This window comes from Aulonocara stuartgranti (assembly GCF_965226115.1).
Source record: "Aulonocara stuartgranti genome assembly, chromosome: 3".
In the NCBI taxonomy this organism is placed as follows: domain Eukaryota; kingdom Metazoa; phylum Chordata; class Actinopteri; order Cichliformes; family Cichlidae; genus Aulonocara; species Aulonocara stuartgranti.
Window position 1 is genome coordinate 52,662,821 of NC_138941.1, and position 16,824 is coordinate 52,679,644.

General features: G+C 38.3%; 3 protein-coding genes across 9 annotated transcripts in view; 2 read left to right on the forward strand and 1 right to left on the reverse strand.

Annotated features, from left to right (window-relative positions):
• The window catches only part of LOC309702719 (uncharacterized protein), a 137,127-nt gene that overhangs the window by 24,523 nt on the left and 95,780 nt on the right, over nucleotides 1-16,824 (forward strand). The gene's annotated exons all lie outside the window — the stretch shown is intronic.
• The window catches only part of LOC309702744 (CD276 antigen-like), a 132,573-nt gene that overhangs the window by 5,105 nt on the left and 110,644 nt on the right, over nucleotides 1-16,824 (reverse strand). For 2 of the 6 annotated variants that reach the window (XM_082527375.1, XM_082527376.1), the window contains exons 1-3: nucleotides 9,244-10,124; nucleotides 8,956-9,043; nucleotides 8,186-8,257 (exon numbers count right to left, since the gene is read on the reverse strand). In XM_082527375.1, the coding sequence (XP_082383501.1) occupies nucleotides 8,186-8,217 (32 nt within the window). In that variant the 5' untranslated portion in view covers nucleotides 8,218-8,257; nucleotides 8,956-9,043; nucleotides 9,244-10,124. Of the gene's footprint in view, nucleotides 1-8,185; nucleotides 8,258-8,955; nucleotides 9,044-9,243; nucleotides 10,125-16,824 lie in introns of those variants that run through there. The other 4 variants (XM_082527378.1, XM_082527379.1, XM_082527377.1 and 1 more) reach the window with 3 other exon arrangements.
• Nucleotides 408-5,937, forward strand: LOC309702723 (uncharacterized protein). 2 transcript variants are annotated; one of them, XM_082527349.1, is made up of 4 exons: nucleotides 408-1,338; nucleotides 3,998-4,053; nucleotides 4,161-4,520; nucleotides 4,693-5,937. In XM_082527349.1, the coding sequence occupies exons 2-4, from the start codon at nucleotides 4,005-4,007 to the stop codon at nucleotides 4,911-4,913; spliced, it is 630 nt and encodes a 209-aa protein (XP_082383475.1). In that variant the 5' UTR covers nucleotides 408-1,338; nucleotides 3,998-4,004; the 3' UTR covers nucleotides 4,914-5,937. The 2 variants fall into 2 exon arrangements, with proteins under 2 accessions (XP_082383475.1, XP_082383476.1); XM_082527350.1 differs by lacking the exon at nucleotides 408-1,338 and having other exon boundaries at nucleotides 3,754-4,053.

Sequence of the window (16,824 nt, forward strand, 5' to 3'; positions counted from 1 at the left end):
TGCAACAAGTGCTTTAAGCTGATACTGTGCAAAGGAGGTAACACCTCGAATCTGATGAAACACCTGGCGATGCATAAAAGTCGAGAAATGCACCATATTTGATAGCTTTCTGCAAGACTGAGCACCAAACACATCTACTGCAGGTGTGGTGCCTGTTATCGGACCCAGAGTTAGCAACATCCCCCAAGAACCTGAAGAGGAGAGTCCTGGCCCCTAGCCCTGCCAGTGTAGCAGAAATGATGACGGATGATGATGATTGCAGCAGCCGTTCTTCTCTGGGTGAGTAGCTGAATGTTGTTCGTGTGTAATTTACGTTGAGTAGGCTAACCGCGTTATTACATTAATGCACGTAAGGTGAACTAGCAAACACCGTCGTAGTTACATGCAGCTTCCTGTTTGATAGAGTAATACCATATATACCCTAGAGCTGCAAAAAAGGCTAACATTGTTATCTTTTTACAAAAAAAAAAAAACTAAACATGAGAGGTTTTAGGATAAAGTTTTCTGTTTTCCATTGTTGAAGCACTACTTCCAACTAAAGGAGGTATGTTGTATCAACAGAAAAGGCTAACTTGGTTATCATTTTCAGAAAAAAAGAGACTTCTAAAAATAAAAACACAAGAGGTTTTTGGACAAAGTTTGTGTTATCTATTTAAGCACTGGAACCATTTCAAAAGTACCGGTCTGGCACCGGTATCGGATAAAACCTAAACAATACCCATCCCTAGTGAGGAGTGTCTGCGTTCTGCGTCGATCATGGCCGAAACCGCACTTCTATTGCCAATAATAAATTAAGGATAAATTAAGGACAATTCCTCTCACTTTCGAGAGTGTGTGTGTGTGTGCATGTTACAGGGTCCTGCGTCAGACACAGACATGGGAAGAACCTAGACAGACATGAACTAAATAGGGAACAGAACTCAATATCAACAGAACTATCTGAAAATTAAGTTATATAAAATAGAAGACAATAATACAAAAGGGCATGGCACTCAAAATGCTGAGTCAAAAGACCCATAACCATGACAAGGGATGCCATTAAATATCACATGTGGCACAGTTGCATCACATTTAAGCACTATTAAATTCACAACAAATGTGATACATGTTCCTTTTTATTTACAGACATACTGAAGTGATGCAAGTGATCCTCTAAAATAAACAACCTAGAAAGGACTTAGTACCTAAGAGATGGTCATACTGGTTTCTGAGTAAACTCATCATGTGTACTCAAGGTGCTTTTTTCATTCTTAGTTCTGCTGGATCCTGAGCAAGCAACTAGATCTGCATTTTAGTAACAGAGCTTCACGAAAAAGAGGAAGAAATAAAGAAACAAAGGTAGGAAGAAAATAGGTCCAGCTGACCCAAAAATCTCTACACAGAGAAGAGTTTTTCAGTTTGTTTTTTTGTTATTGTGTTACGCTATAAAGTAAATGTTTAATCAGAGACTGTAAAACACGACACGACTGAGTCCAACAGTTAAATAGTTTGTACACTTTGTGTGTATCGCAGTTTTTACTGACATTTAGCACTAGCATTGAGCTGCACCTTCGTCTTCATGTGAAACATTCAAACTTGTGTCTGTTCCTCCAGCTGAACATTAAATCATTTAGAAATCAGACTTCTTTTAGTTTGTTGATCTAATGCGAAGGTTTAACTGAATATGCACAAAAGGAAGCTGCACTTTGAGTCCCTTCAATGTAAACAATATTTCTGCTATTATATTAATATCATTATTGTCATTATTATGATGCACCTATTATTAGTATTATTATAATGTTGTTCTTGTTTAGGTACAGACACTGACAAAAACAAGTGATAATCTGTCCCAGAAAGTTGATTGTGGACGTAGTGTTTTCAGTGGGAGAAATGTTTTGTCACTCATTCAAGTGATCAACGGTGATGACAACTGGCATATTAATGATCAAGGAACTAACCTCATAGTCCATTGTTAGTCAGAGGTGCTAGTTTCAGTCATTGTGTAAATGTACTCTTCATAAGGTTGAGGAACTGCCTTAACTCTGTTGAATGCGGAGTTCACTGGAGCTTCACAGGCACTGCAATCCTCTTCCACTTCTTCATGATGACATCATGGAGCTGGTGGAGGTTAGAGACCTTGCGCTCTTCCACCTTCCATTTGAGGATGCCCAAAAGATGTGCAATAGAGTTTTAGTCTGGAGACATGCTTAGCCAGTCCAGTACTTTTACCCTCGGTTTATTTTTTAAAAGGCAGCGGAAATTTTGGAGGTGTGTTTTTGGATTACTATCATGTTGGAATACTGCCCTGTGGCCCAGTTTCTGAAGGGGAGGGATCATGCTTTGCTTGAGTATGTCACATGTTACAATTCAAGGTTCCCTCAATTAACTGTAACTCCCTAGTGCCAGCAGCACTCATGCAGCCCCATACAATGACATCCTACCACCATGCTTGACTGTAGGCCAGACACAGTTGTCTTTGGGATTGGGGGCCTATGGCCTAGTCCATCTTTATGTAGATCAGGAGTCCCCAATCCCAATCCAAGAGGGCCGGTGTCCCTGCAGGTTTTAGATGTGCCCTTGATCCATCACAGCTGATTTGAATGGATAAATTACCTTCTTGACATGTCCTGAAGTTCTCCAGAGGCCTGGGCATGAACTAATCATGTGATTCAGGTGTGTTGACCCAGGGTGATATCTAAAACCTGCAGGGACACAGGCCCTCATGGACTGGGATTGGGGACGCCTGATGTAGATCAACAATTCTTTTTCAGATTCTCAGAGAATTCTTTGCCACGATGCGCCATGTTAAACTTCCAGTGACCAGTATTAGAGAGTTTGAGAGCAATAACACAAAATTTAACACCATTTGCACCTGAGACCTGGTAACACTAACGAGTCACATGACACCAAAAAGGGAAAATGGCTAATTGGGCACAATTTGGACATTTTAACTTAGGTTTTAGTCACTTTTGTTGCCAGCAGTTTAGGCAAAAAATGGCTGCATGTTTAGTTATTTTGAGGTGACATCAAATTTACACTGTTATACAAGCTGTGCACTGACTTTTTTACATTGTATCAAAGTGTCATATCTTCAATGTTGTCCCATGAAAAGATATAACAAAATATTGACAAAAATGTGAGGGATGTACTCACTTTTGTGAGATACTGTATAATTTTTTGTGAAATTTTAAGGAGGCTTGAAACATGACCACTGTGCACGTAACCTTGATGTTCTTTTAAAACTATGTGTTTTACCTGATTTATTTTTAAGTTGGACAATGTTCTGCTTTGTTACCTGTGATGTCTGATAATAATATACAACACTGATATTTTTTTACAGGTCAGTGTCTCACTGTAATGTACCCAGTAAGTTTAACAGGAAAACTTCCTCCTCACATGTTTTTTCACCTTTGCATAAAATTTTGTTAGAGACAAGTCCAAGAAAAGGCAAAGGTAAAAATATAAAAAAAACAGGTTAAAAAAGATATGAAAGATAAAAACACTACACACTGATGTCAAGAGAGGGTTTTAAATGCTGTAGCTCAACACATGTACAGAATAACAATTATTAGCTGCACAGAAACAGTGGCAGGATATATTTTGTGTTTTTTAAGCAGAAGAAAAAATTTATTCTAAAAAAAAGTGAAATACTTTAGAGTTGTTAATGTTATCCTCTTAATTATAAAGATGTATATGTTCATGATTTTAAATGTGAACTGAGTTATTTACAGACAACTCAGTAGATGATTTCTCTCTAAAGAAAAACAAGAGAAATGTCAGCGCTTTAGGAAATACATTGTGAAGACAACGATTTTATTTACACTGAAGTGTGTTTATAGACGAAGGTGAAAGTATTCATGTAGTTTTGGTCAGTCAGTGTAATAATCAGCATAATGAACAGGATCAGATGTTGTAATGAGTGAATGAAGTCAGACTGTAGATTTTTCTTCTTCTAGCTGTACTGACTGACCTTTGACCTCATGTGTTGATGACTCTTCACCTCCATCTCCTCTCACAGGGAGAAGATGATCTGCAGGATCCTGCTGCTCATCATCCTCACCTCATGTGTCTCTGGTTCGTTTACAGCTTCACTTTATGAACTCCAAATAAAGCTCAACAACAGATTTGTTCCAGTTCTCAGTGTGTCTGCTCCTCTCTTTCCCTCTCTGTCTCCTCAACAGGATCATTTGTAGTCAATGTGACACAGACCTGCTATCAGGCAGAGGAGAACCACAACATCACACTGGAGTGGACGTTCACCACCAAACCTGACAGATCCACCAAAACTCTCAACATCCTCTGTGAACTCTTTATCAATGATAAACTCTCAGTCCTGCATCATGTCCATGAAGGTGTTGAGGTGTCAGAGTCTCAGGATGAAAAGTTTTCAGGACGATTCCAGAGTGACAAAGACGCCCTCAGAGAAGGACGAATCAGACTGCAGCTGTCCAGACTCAGGACTGATGACTCGGGTCTGTACCTGTGTGAGGTCAACACTGATTATGGCTTCGGTGTTGGAAGATGTCGACTCAACGTAACTGGTAAGTTTATCATGATTAATATTAATATTATTATTACCATTATTTATTTACTAATTTATTTCTATATCACTGAGAGACTTGAATGAGTCCTGCTGAGAACTGTGGGTTTTTTTTAAGTCCAGATCATGAACACGAGCAAGTGTCAACAATTACATTTTATGCTTTTTTACAGCAGCTGCTGATCAGCTCCAACCACCGAGACCAACTCTGAGTTCAAGAGAAGAGAGTCGGGAAAGAACCTCAGTTTATATTGTACTGGGACTGACAGCAACAGCTCTAATGTGTGTCAGTCTGGCTGCTGTCAATCATTCTGTATTAAGGAAAAACAAAAAAAGAAAAGAACGAAGAAAAGAAACATTGGGTCTCCAGAGCTTTTTGGTAAGACATAATTAACCAGCAGATTCTCTTCATTTAACATCTGTTCAAGAGCCAGAAGATAAGGTAGTGCTATAAATGTAACATTTACATGTGACAGAGTTTAAATTAATAGAAATGTAATGATCAGTGTTGCTGTACATACTGCTTTTCTTCTGAAAATGATGACTTTCTTTCATTGTGCTGCTTCATTTTGTAAATTATTGTGTTTATGAGAAAATTGTTTCTGAGTTTCTTTGTCTAAATCTTTTTTTCAAAGCACCATACGTTTTCAAACATCTATTAACAAAGAAAAAACACACTTTACTGGCATCAGTTCTGTAAAGGACACATGTTCAGACCAAGTGAAAGACAAAAGATTCAATTCCAACAAGTCTAAACACTATATATCTCTGAGAAAACTGCAACTTTGAATTTCACAATACATGCTGATGACATTGTGCTCAAATTTAACCAATAAGCTACACTATTATAATTAGGGGTGGACGATATAAACGATATACAATAGAAACGATATAAATTTGGCCAACGATAGAGATTTTGACTATACCGCTCTATCGCGATAGCGCATGTTGATGATGTCATCAAGCTGCGCCTGTTTTGGTCGAAAGCATCGCAGCGGCTACAACCATTATCATCTGCAAATTATGCTGACAGTCATAGCAAAGAGATGAAGCACTTTTGAAATATGGGGAAAGCCAAAAACTCTGCTTCCTCCACTTCCGTAACATTGATTCATTAATGTTGAATTCTCTCGCAGCGGCTCTATTCCCATGTTGTTGCAGTATATTAATAACTAACCTTGTATTGTGGATGAATAATCTCAGTTGTTCTCCTGACTGAAGTTTGCCCCGTGTATAGCATCCTGCTATGCGATTGCATTTGTCCCTGACCACCAGAATCCCTCACGTTAAATTTTAATGAGTGGAAAAAAAAGTTGGCGTTCATCCTCCAGCTTCACTGTGCTAATGTTATGCTAACATAGCTGTGTCGCTAGCAATCACGTAGCACAACATTATATACCAGGTAGTCCAACTTCAGTAACCCCTCAAACGCCACTGCTGTTTAGTTTTCTGTCTTCGATTTTTGAGAAAATGAAAGGATTTTAAGTGTGCCTTATAGTGTGGAAAATACGTTATACAGAAGAAAAGAATATATCGCGATATATATCGTTACCGCACATGCTTCAAATTATATCGCGATATGAATTTTAGGCCATATCGCCCAGCCCTAATTATAAGATTAGTAAGGTTAACTTTAACAGTAAATATGATAACAGTTATGTTTACATTTAGATTTATGTTTCTAACAAAGTAAATAATTTCACAGAGTCAGAGAACTTTAAAACATTGTGAGGTTTTCAAAGCTAAAAAAAAAGAAATGACACAAAACCTGGGAATAAAGTGTCATGGTTGGCTGTGTGGCAAGCAGGCAAGCAGGAGTGGTGGACCCAAAATGCAGGACTCAGACTCGAGGGATGAACTCAAAATACTCAGCTTTATTTGCTGGCACAGGAAAACAAGCATACAAAGCAAACTAAACTAAACTGGGAAACAACATAGACTCACAGGAAAAGATCCACACAACATGAGGGTGAACTGACATTAACGACACAACAACAAGAACTAACTGACAGGGACTAAAATACACTGGCAGGCACATAAGGAAACGAGGAACAGGTGGGCACACAGCTGGGACTCATTAGGCTAGTAAGGACAAGGAAGTAAAACAGAATACACTATGAGACAAGACCTTCAAAATAAAACAGGAACTCCACAGGCAGAATTCAGAGACAATACTAACACAGTACAGAGGAAACAGGAGGAACATGAGGGCAGAACTAAACCTAAGAACTAGAAATCACAACCCAGAAGGACAAGAAATCTAGAAAAGCAAAACAGAACCCAATAAACAATAATATAGAATCAAAACACTGGGCCACAGGCCCAGGACTGTGACATAAAGATTGTCACAACAGTTTCGCCACTTCCTCCTTTTCCTCTTTTCAGACTCTACTCTTTTTTTAAGTGTCCACCAGGTGTACTCACAATTTTCCTATCTGCTGTCATTACCGCCCATCCACTCTCTATTTGATATTCCTCACATCCAAGGGCGTAGATTTGGTTTTGACATTGGTGGGGACGGATGATTCAACCACCAAACCCTGCCCTGTTTCTTTTTTTTTTCCTATTTGTCTTTGCTTCTTGATAAAAAGAGGAGAAATATGCTTGCCTACATATGCTATTCTACATGCTTTTAAAACATTTAAAATTACAATTCAAAATTATAATAGTTTTATATGTGAATTATATAATGTTGAATTACTATTAAACAAATGACTGACTAAGTATTTAGACTTTAGTTTACTTCAGCCATATTCCATATAAATCAGGTATACAAAAATACAAATAGCTTCAAATACAGTCATGACAATAAAAGAATATGACTTTAAGGACTTAACAACATTACTTCAGTTATAGGACACCAATATCTCTTATAAATTAGCATTAAGGGAACACTGAATGACCTGGTGGGTTTTATCCATAAAACTAATCATCTAAAATTACCTCAATTCATACTTATGTGCGATCTCATTACCACAAATTAATCGATAGAAAATCGCGATCTCAATCAGAGGCGGAGCCAGACATTTGAAACAGGCTTAAGCTTAGCCCTAAAGGGTAGTATGCATGTGGGATTTTTTTATTTTTTTTTATTTTATTTTTTTTTTTTTGGGGGGGGGGGGGGGGGGGGTTGTAGAAATGACTGAAAGATTGATAGGCTCTGTTTTGAGTTTTGTTCAAAAAAGAATGACTTCATATAGGGAGAAATATATATCACATGTGCAGGACACCTTAAACTAGTTTTTTAATTAAGCAGCAAGGCAGAACAAAGTCAGGGCTGTATCAAGACACGAGGACTACACCCCAATTCAACCAGACCCAAAACTGATCCAGAATTAAAACAGGACTACAACAGTTCAAAATCAGGACTACTGAGGATTTAACAAAAACAGAACCAGAATCAGAACTAGATGATAGTAGCACTAAAAATCATCATAGACTTGCGCTACACTTGTTTTTTTAATTCTACCAAAGTACACTATTTAGATTGAGAAAAGTTTATATAATTATTTAGCCTTGTTGTGCAAACAAGCCTGCATAACTTAATAAATATAGAATTTGAAAAATAGCAAACCTAAAAAGAAACACTAGGTACGAGATACATGAGGACCTATGATACGGTGATACTTTTGGTAAACAACCATTTGACTAACATGTGTGTCTCACCTGCTCTTGTTCCACCTCTGATCTGTCCTCATTCTCCATCTCCATCTCTCTTCCTCTCTCTCCCTCTTTGTGCTGACAATCATCAAATATACAGATATTTACACACTCTTCAGATCAAAACAAACACTTTTTTAATTGTAACATCAAATCAGACTAAATGTTTATTTTTTTAGATTGATAAATATAAAAAACATATTTGTTAACTTTAAGAGTAAAGAGAGAAACTGTCTGTATTTCTTAATTGTAAATGGCACCAAATTGTATTCAAAATTGAGCCACACTTATAGAGCTCCACAGTTCTTTTCCTGTTGTTTTGGTTGACATCTCTTGATTTTCCCATGTCAAAGAAACAGGATCTGTGTTTTGCCTTATATGCATCCACAGCTGTGCCACCAATTTACTCACATGGACTCTACTAACCTGTCAGAAGCTTCTTCAGCTCAGAATGGAATCGTCTGCAGTTTTCTTATTAATTAACAATAAACTTAGTGTACATGTACTCCTAGATTTGATCAAAGTGATAAAAAATAGACAGATCTGTCTCTCTTTATTCTGACATTTAACTAATTCAAAATATATTTCAATATTTATCTATAACAAAAGTTTACTCTAAATTGATGTTGTACAGTAAAAATATTTTATGTTTTCCCCCTAAAGTGTAAATATCTGGTTACAAATGTGAATATCCTGCTGTGTACTGAAATCCCTCCTGTTTTGCATAGAAATATACTGAACAACATACAAAGCATAATATATAAAATAACATTTACCTGAGTTTTTTCTTTGAAAGAAGCCTCTAATGTCCATTCTTATATTTCAGTACATAACTGAAACTGATTTAGTCGGGGAGGGTAAGAACTGAAAATATGAAATAAACACACGTAAGCTAAGACTCTCTAAAAAAATAGCATTTGTTCGGCTTTTCATTTCGCCATTTGTTGATTCACTTGAAGAGCAAGTAACGTAATATTGGTCAAGTGATCAGTTTGATATCAATCTTTAGTGATACACCGTCATATTTACATTATTTGTACGGTATGAATGATTTGCTTTGGTACCTGGTTAAACTTAAGCTCTCCTTAGTATGGCTGGCTCCGTTTCTCCAACAGCGCACTCACAGGCGGCAGCTGCCCCGCCCCCTCGCTCAGTCGCTTAGTGCCTTAGCTCGGATCATACCAATATCAAGGGGGATTCAAGCACAGCCGTAAATTCCCACAGTGTGCACTATGGTCGTGTCCAAATTCATGGGCTGCATCCTCCTGAGGACCCGGCCTTCGCGGTCTACGTGGGCCGGGTCCTCAGAAGGTCGGGTAGGCCGGAAGTAAACGGCCGTGAAATTGGACGGTCTAGCCTTCTGATTAGCGTCACCGCTGTCTCAGTGGAGTTTAATAAACTCGGTCGTCTGCTCCTTGCTATCTAAAATATAACAGGACACTGGCGTAAATTCTCGACTGTCTCATACTTCTGTTTAATCAGTTTTCTGTTTGACGTTTAGTCAGCTGTGTAAAAACCAAGGAGGAGGGGGATTAATAAAGTTTTATTTTATCTAATCTTATCTAATAACTTTAATCTCAGCCAAACCGATTTACTCACGAACAAACAAAACACTGAAAAAAGCCCAACAATAACATTTTTAGGTTGTCTAAGTGAATTATATATTACATTTAACCCGAGCAGCGAAAGTCCGCGGTGATCTGAAAATGATGTGCCGGGAGTTGTGCCGTTCTCGGCCGCATCAGTAACCCTCGAGCTCCCGGCTAGCTGTCGAGCTGGTGGGTAGCAGACGTCTCCGAAAACGTCGAAGCACTTTTGCAAATATGCGATATCTTGATAAACCGAGCAGATATTTGATGTTTACACAACTACTTCCTCGCCTGAAAATATGTTAAAAGTTTATTTTGTGACCCAGAAAGATTAGTATGAGTAATTTTAAAACTTAGTATCGTGCAGTTTGAGCAGGAGCTGAATCGCGCGACTGAAAAAATCGCACAGTGTAAGCCCAGCATAAGCCACTCCCACGCTCCGCCCCTGATCTCAATTCATACTTATGTGCGATCTCATTTCCAAATGACAACAATTTAAAAAAAAAAAAAAAAGACGAGGACGATTGTACCGCATTTTGATCCGGACGTAATCTGCATGAAAACAAGCACTCACCATTCCTGCTCAACAAATGACAAGGGCGGAGCCTTGTACCACGTGATACAGAAGCTGGCTGCTAAAATTGGCAGGGAAAAAACAACGGAGAGCACGTCAGGGATGACGAGAAAGTGACAGGAGAAAATCCGTCCCGGACAACCACCCAAACATCAATAACGGGAACCTTATACAGCTCTTCCCTATACCCGTCGAACTCCCGCAGGCACAAAGAAATTACGGAGGCTATCACTTATCACCTGACCAAAGATATGGCACCCATAAACACTGTGCAAAACGAGGGATTTAGGAAAATGACCAACACCCTAGACAAACGCTACACAGTGCCGTCCCGCAACTATTTTTCTATTGTTGCACTACCTGCTCTATACATGCAGTGTCGAGCAACGGTGGAGACGGAATTTAAAGCAGTACAACATTTTGCGGCAACAACAAAACGTGAGACATTTGTTGTTTTTATGTTTATTTATTGTTTTTATGTTCAGTCTAAACTATACGAAATTGATGTGCAGTTAATAAGTGCAATAAATATTTATATTGGAAAAGAAAATCGTGATCTCAATTCTAAGCAAAAAAATCGTAAATCTCATTTTATGCAAAATTGTGCAGCCCTACCACAAAGCAAGGCTGGACTGGGACAAAAAATCGGCCCGGGCATTTTGACTAGAGACCGGCCCACCAGGATAAAGATTGAAAATGTGACGTCATTCAGGGGTAAAACCGCAAAGGATTCTGGGAACTTGTGGCAAGAGGTACTAGCGCACGCAGGCTTTCAATTGAACTCAGTTACACAGCGATAAAAAGAAACACAAAAAATGGCAAGAAGCTGTTGTATTATTAACTGCAACAGCCGGTCGCATGACAGCCACGGAAAGCCGACGGGTAAAGAGATCGTTTTTTTTTTTATCAGATTACGTCGTTGAAGAGAAATTTTTTAAGCCATGTTTCCGAAGTAAGCCGACGGATGGTCTGGATATACCAAATATAACGTCTCAGAACACTCCAGCTCACAGGTTAGTCTGCTCCAAGCATTCCCACAAAGGTCAGTCTTCTGTTGTAGTTAATACGTCATTTTTCTTAACATAATTGGTGATATAGGTTACAAGCAAGTCTGGCGCTGAACAGAAATAGTCGCGCTATGCTCCTTTATTTATTGTGCATAAATAGTGAATTGTCCTGACACAATATTGTGTTTCGCTTCTGTTATTACCATGGTACATTGACAAAAACATACTTTTATTCACAGGATAAAACAGTTGTTTTGTATCACTAATTGCCCAGTACGATTACAGCATACAATATTATTGTCACTGCTATATTTCTGTAATGCTACCAGAAATTATTTCCACTGCTAATTAATTACCGTTGAGCTCAAAGGTTATATTAATAAACGGTTAACGAATGTGTATTTATGAGGACGATTTGTGAGACTGGTAAACTTACCTTTGTTCGTACGATGGTCTTTCGTTCTACACGGTACATTTCAAGGTCCTGTACCCATCCGTCGGTAGACTGTACCTGGGCTTGTTGCAGTGACCTGAAGTTACTAAACTTCACGAGTGTATGCACTAACTCCAAGAACCGTATAATTATAAATCTGAGCGTGGTGAAAGTTGGGCAGCACGCTAACGTCCTTTGTCCACTCTGTGTGCTCGTAAGGGTATAACCCTTTCACTCCTTTGATTTTTTCCTCGTATCTTTTCTTTGTCTTTTCGTCGAGTCTGTCTTTGTACGGACCGGCATTGTTCTCCTTTTGTTATGTACATTCCTTTTTTGTGCGGCAAAGAAAAAACAAGAAGGTATTGGAACCGGAGAATGAACGTTTTGCGGTGCTGCAAATGCTTGCATTTGATGCCGGTACTTGGATTGTTTTGCCACGAGTTCCCGGCATGCAATGCGCGAAAAATCACGTGATTGCTAAACAAGGGGGCGGGTGCATTCGGCCTCCTCGGCTGTAATTGGTCCAGCCCAGAGTCAATCATGACCAATTGGCCAATCCAACACCTTTCATTATATATACCCTTCCTAAAAAAAAAAAAAAATCCATCGGCCCATAAAAACAAAAAATCGCCAGCGGCCCACCGGGCAGATGCCCGGTATGGCCAGTCCAGCTATGCCACAAAGTAAAAGATCTCTCAGCAAAATGATGCAACATCTTAGGCACACTATACAAACATTACTGATATGTTTGTAGGGTGAGTGTATTTTTAAAACAATTTGTGCAAACTGCACTACAAGATGGAATATTTGCAAAATCATGACTACCTCATGATATTTTGTCTCAGAAATGAACCCTATGAATATGTCAGTACCATTAGGATGAAATTATTGTGTCACCAACATTTTAACGTTAGACATATAATTTTAACAGCCTCTGTAAACTGATGTCCTGGCTTGCTCGAGGCTGCCATTTTCTCTGACAGTTTCAATCAAAATTAGAAATGCTGCTCTGAGACTGAGAGAACTAATAGTGCTGCCTGTTGTGCAGTTAGTTTCCAAAACACGTTATTCATGGTTACATACAATTTTAGACTGATGTGGGCCAAAGCCTAGCATAGCCTGTAACATTATTATGACGGACACATTTTATGAGTAAACTTGAGTTTAAGTGACTAACGGGTTTCTTTGAAAAACACTTTCTTATATTCAGGTTCTTCCTTTTTGCTGCCATCCTCCTCACAGCGCAGGCTTGCTGCTGCTAAAATTAAACAGCCAATCACATTGGCCATATTTGTCACATGACGTAGGACTCCAGTAGAGAACGTAATTGAACTCTTTCTGCACCACTGGGTGAATGAGACGTTGACAGATGGTTTTTTTTTTGTTTTTTTTTTTCGTTTTTCTTTACTCGAAGAGATCTAATTATTGGTGGGGACAATTCAATAATCGGTGGACATTGGTGGGGACATGTCTCTTCAGTCCATGACAAATCTCTCTCTCACTGATTCTGCTGAACCTAAAATGACTGAAACATATTAAAGATGTTGTTTTCCCTCAAAGTGAGCCAAATGTTTATTTTATTTTTGAAGTGACAGAACAAAGTTATGCTCAATGTTCACTGCTCACATTTCACAGACCTCACCTGTATGTCTTTATATTGGCCTCACTGATTTCAGCCTTCTGCAAAATAGTCCCAGCTTCCTACTCCATCATGTCACAGTATCAGAATCAGTTAATCATAAACAAACAGAAGAAAAAAAATCAGCATATACTAAAAAAAAATTGTTACAACTAAAATGAATTTTTATACTCAAATCCAGAATATTGTGAGCTCTCTATCATCAACAAGAAGCATTTTCTATTTTATCCCAAGCCATTTTCTTTTACTTCGAGAAAGTGGTAAAGTCAGTCACACTTGTGCTTTTGTGTCTCAGTCTCTGTATTGGTGAGATGCTTTCAGTGAAAACTTCTGCAATTTGTCCATCATCAGTAGTTCCACTGATCGGTCAACAATTCAACGTCCCCACTGGCTGATTCAATTACATGTCCACACATGAAGGCGACAAAGGTAAACACAAGAAAACAAAGTAACTCACTGACATATAAGCATGCTGACAGCTCAAAAACCTGAAGCTGCTCAATTTTCTACCTTAAATCCAACACTCTAAAAGAGAGAAAAGACAAAGAAGTGCCACCTGTTGGTTTATGGTGGAAACAAACCATATTTCTGCTTTTGATTATTTTCTGAATGTTCATATAATTCTATACAGAATGATAAACACCGTGACACAATATTTAACGTTATAAATCTATTACAATTTATACAACTATAATTCATTTTAGCTGTATAAATCTATATTAGTTAAAAAATCACTATGTTGTATAGGCATAAAAGATATATATACAAACATATGGATAAAGTTTATTATTGTTTGCAGGATGATAATTAAAAACATTAAAGTTCAGCGTGCAAAAGTTTAAAAAAAATGAATCCTAAACATCCTGAACTCACAACTGCAGTCTGACAGTTTTTAAGAGATAATAAAACAAATAAGCAGAACACTTACCTTTCCCATAAGTGACAGTGTGATAAAAGTTTACTGTTGAAGTAATGAAGAATATAAACATGAAGAGGAGTTTCCTACACTGTTTTGTGGATCAGCTCTAGATTGTGGCTCATTATTCTCTTTCCACCAAATCCTCTAACAGTTTCATTTACATTGTTGATCAAACTGTTTCCACTTATTCATCTGATAAGCTCAAAGTTTTCCGACATCCAACCCTCGACTCTGTGTAGAAATCCTGTTATTTAGACAGTAAATAAATGAAAAGCAGCAGAGCAGCAGAGCTGCTGTCAGTCCACAGTAGAGGCCGATCCCACCTCGACTCTCTGTGTTTGATGCCTTAGGTTTTCTCGCAGATTCCGGAAAATCCCTCACTGCTGTAGAGACACAAACATCTGAGTCACTTATAAATAAATATTACACTAATACCACATTAAATAACTCACATCTCTAAGAAGGATCTTATTCGTCCAAAGAAGTGCCAAACTAGACATGTTTAAATTGCTCTCCTGAATCATCTCACCAGTGACGTTGAGTTTCACTGAGAGACTCATTCAAGTCTCTCAGTGATATAGAAATAAATTAGTAAATAAATAATGGTAATAATAATATTAATATTAATCATGATAAACTTACCAGTTACGTTGAGTCGACATCTTCCAACACCGAAGCCATAATCAGTGTTGACCTCACACAGGTACAGACCCGAGTCATCAGTCCTGAGTCTGGACAGTTGAAGTCTGATTCGTCCTTCTCTGAGGGCGTCTTTGTCACTCTGGACTCGTCCTGAAAACTCTTCATCCTGAGACTCTGACACCTCAACACCTTCGTGAACCTGATACAGGACTGAGAGTTTATCACTGATGAAGAGTTCACAGAGGATGTTGAGAGTTTGGGTGGATCTGTCAGGTTTGGTGGTGAACGTCCACTCCAGTGTGATGTTGTGGTTCTCCTCTGCCTGATAGCAGGTCTGTGTCACTGATTGTTTTGCAGTCTTGGACTTTGATGTTTCTGGATTTGCGGTTAGCAATAATGGAGACAAGACTGACTGAATGCAGGGAGGAGACACAGAGACAGGCCAAGAAAAGAAATGAAAGGGAACTGATTAAACTAAACAAGGAATTAAAAACGAAACACCTAGATCACTGGTCTAGGCACTTGGGAAAAATACTAAACATCAGAGGACTAAGGAAAATAAAAAGTATCACATACAACTCCAGAAACAAATCACAAATCCACAATATTAAAAAGTACAAGGCAGAAACCCTGAGATCCTAATAGTTACTAGTAAGACTGGATATAGTGTAGCTCTTTGTAATGGGTATCTTCCTGCGTTGTCTCTGAGAAGATACAGCAGTTGATCAGATGGAGTCCAGTCATTTATTCAGTTTGTACAGGTATTCCCACAGCACAGGAATGAACACTTTGTATGCTTTGTGTAGAAATAATACACAACAATAAGCAACATTCATATTAATATTACAGATTACATGGGTTTATACAACAGTCTGCTAAAACCAGGAGAAACCTGGTGTTAAACCAACTAACACCTACTGCTGTTACTACATGATTGAATGCAATCCAACATTTCCATCTGCTGGTTATAATGGTTAACAGCAGAGCAAATTTGCAGCTGCGGCTTTATGTTTTGTCAAGCTTCTTTATAATAGTTGTTCTTGGACTGTAGGTTCCTGTCAGTACTGATGGGTTTTTACCATAAGAAGCTCAGCATCTGTACATCTGCTATAGGATTTTGTATCCTCTCTTCATTTCTGAAAACAACTAAAAGTATTGCAAACAGTGCCAGCAGAGCTGCCAACACTCCCATTAAAATGTAGAAACCAGTCATTCCTCCAATGTCTGTTGTCGTTTTTGTTGTTGGTCTGTGAGGTTGGAGCTGATCAGCAGCTGCTGTAAGAACATGGAGACACTAACGTTAATGATCAGAATCAAAATGATAACAGTTCAGCTCACAGCGTTTGAGTTACGGATCACAATAAAATAATAATGATCTCCAAAAAATAATAACTTTAATGTGTAGAATAAAACAGAAATTGAAGGGGATAATCCTCCTTCCATAATTTATAAAATGAAGCTCCTGTTTTATTCAGTTTGAGTTCAGATCTAGCCCTCAATGTTTAGACGAATACATAAAAGAGTTTTGTGTTTAACTGGTCCATCAAAGTTTGAATAATAATCTGCAGGTTTTCATACATCATTCCAGACATAAACATGACAAACCAATTATTTTTAAAAAATGCAATATTTTAACTAAATAAAGATACCAGTTACGTTGAGTCCACATCTTCCAACACTGAAGCCATAATCAGTGTTGACCTCACACAGGTACAGACCCGAGTCATCAGTCCTGAGTCTGGACAGTTGAAGTCTGATTCGTCCTTCTCTGAGGGCGTCTTTGTCACTCTGGACTCGTCCTGAAAACTTTTCATCCTGAGACTCTGACACCTCAACACCTTC

What these genes read in the sequence shown, in the direction of transcription:
- LOC309702723 (XM_082527349.1), top strand. Translation starts at nt 4,005, where the DNA reads ATGATCTGCAGGATCCTGCTGCTCATCATCCTCACCTCATGTGTCTCT. An exon ending in CCTCACCTCATGTGTCTCTG is followed by an intron (nt 4,054 to 4,160) that starts GTTCGTTTACAG and finishes TCTCCTCAACAG; the next exon opens with GATCATTTGTAGTCAATGTG. An exon ending in ATGTCGACTCAACGTAACTG is followed by an intron (nt 4,521 to 4,692) that starts GTAAGTTTATCA and finishes GCTTTTTTACAG; the next exon opens with CAGCTGCTGATCAGCTCCAA.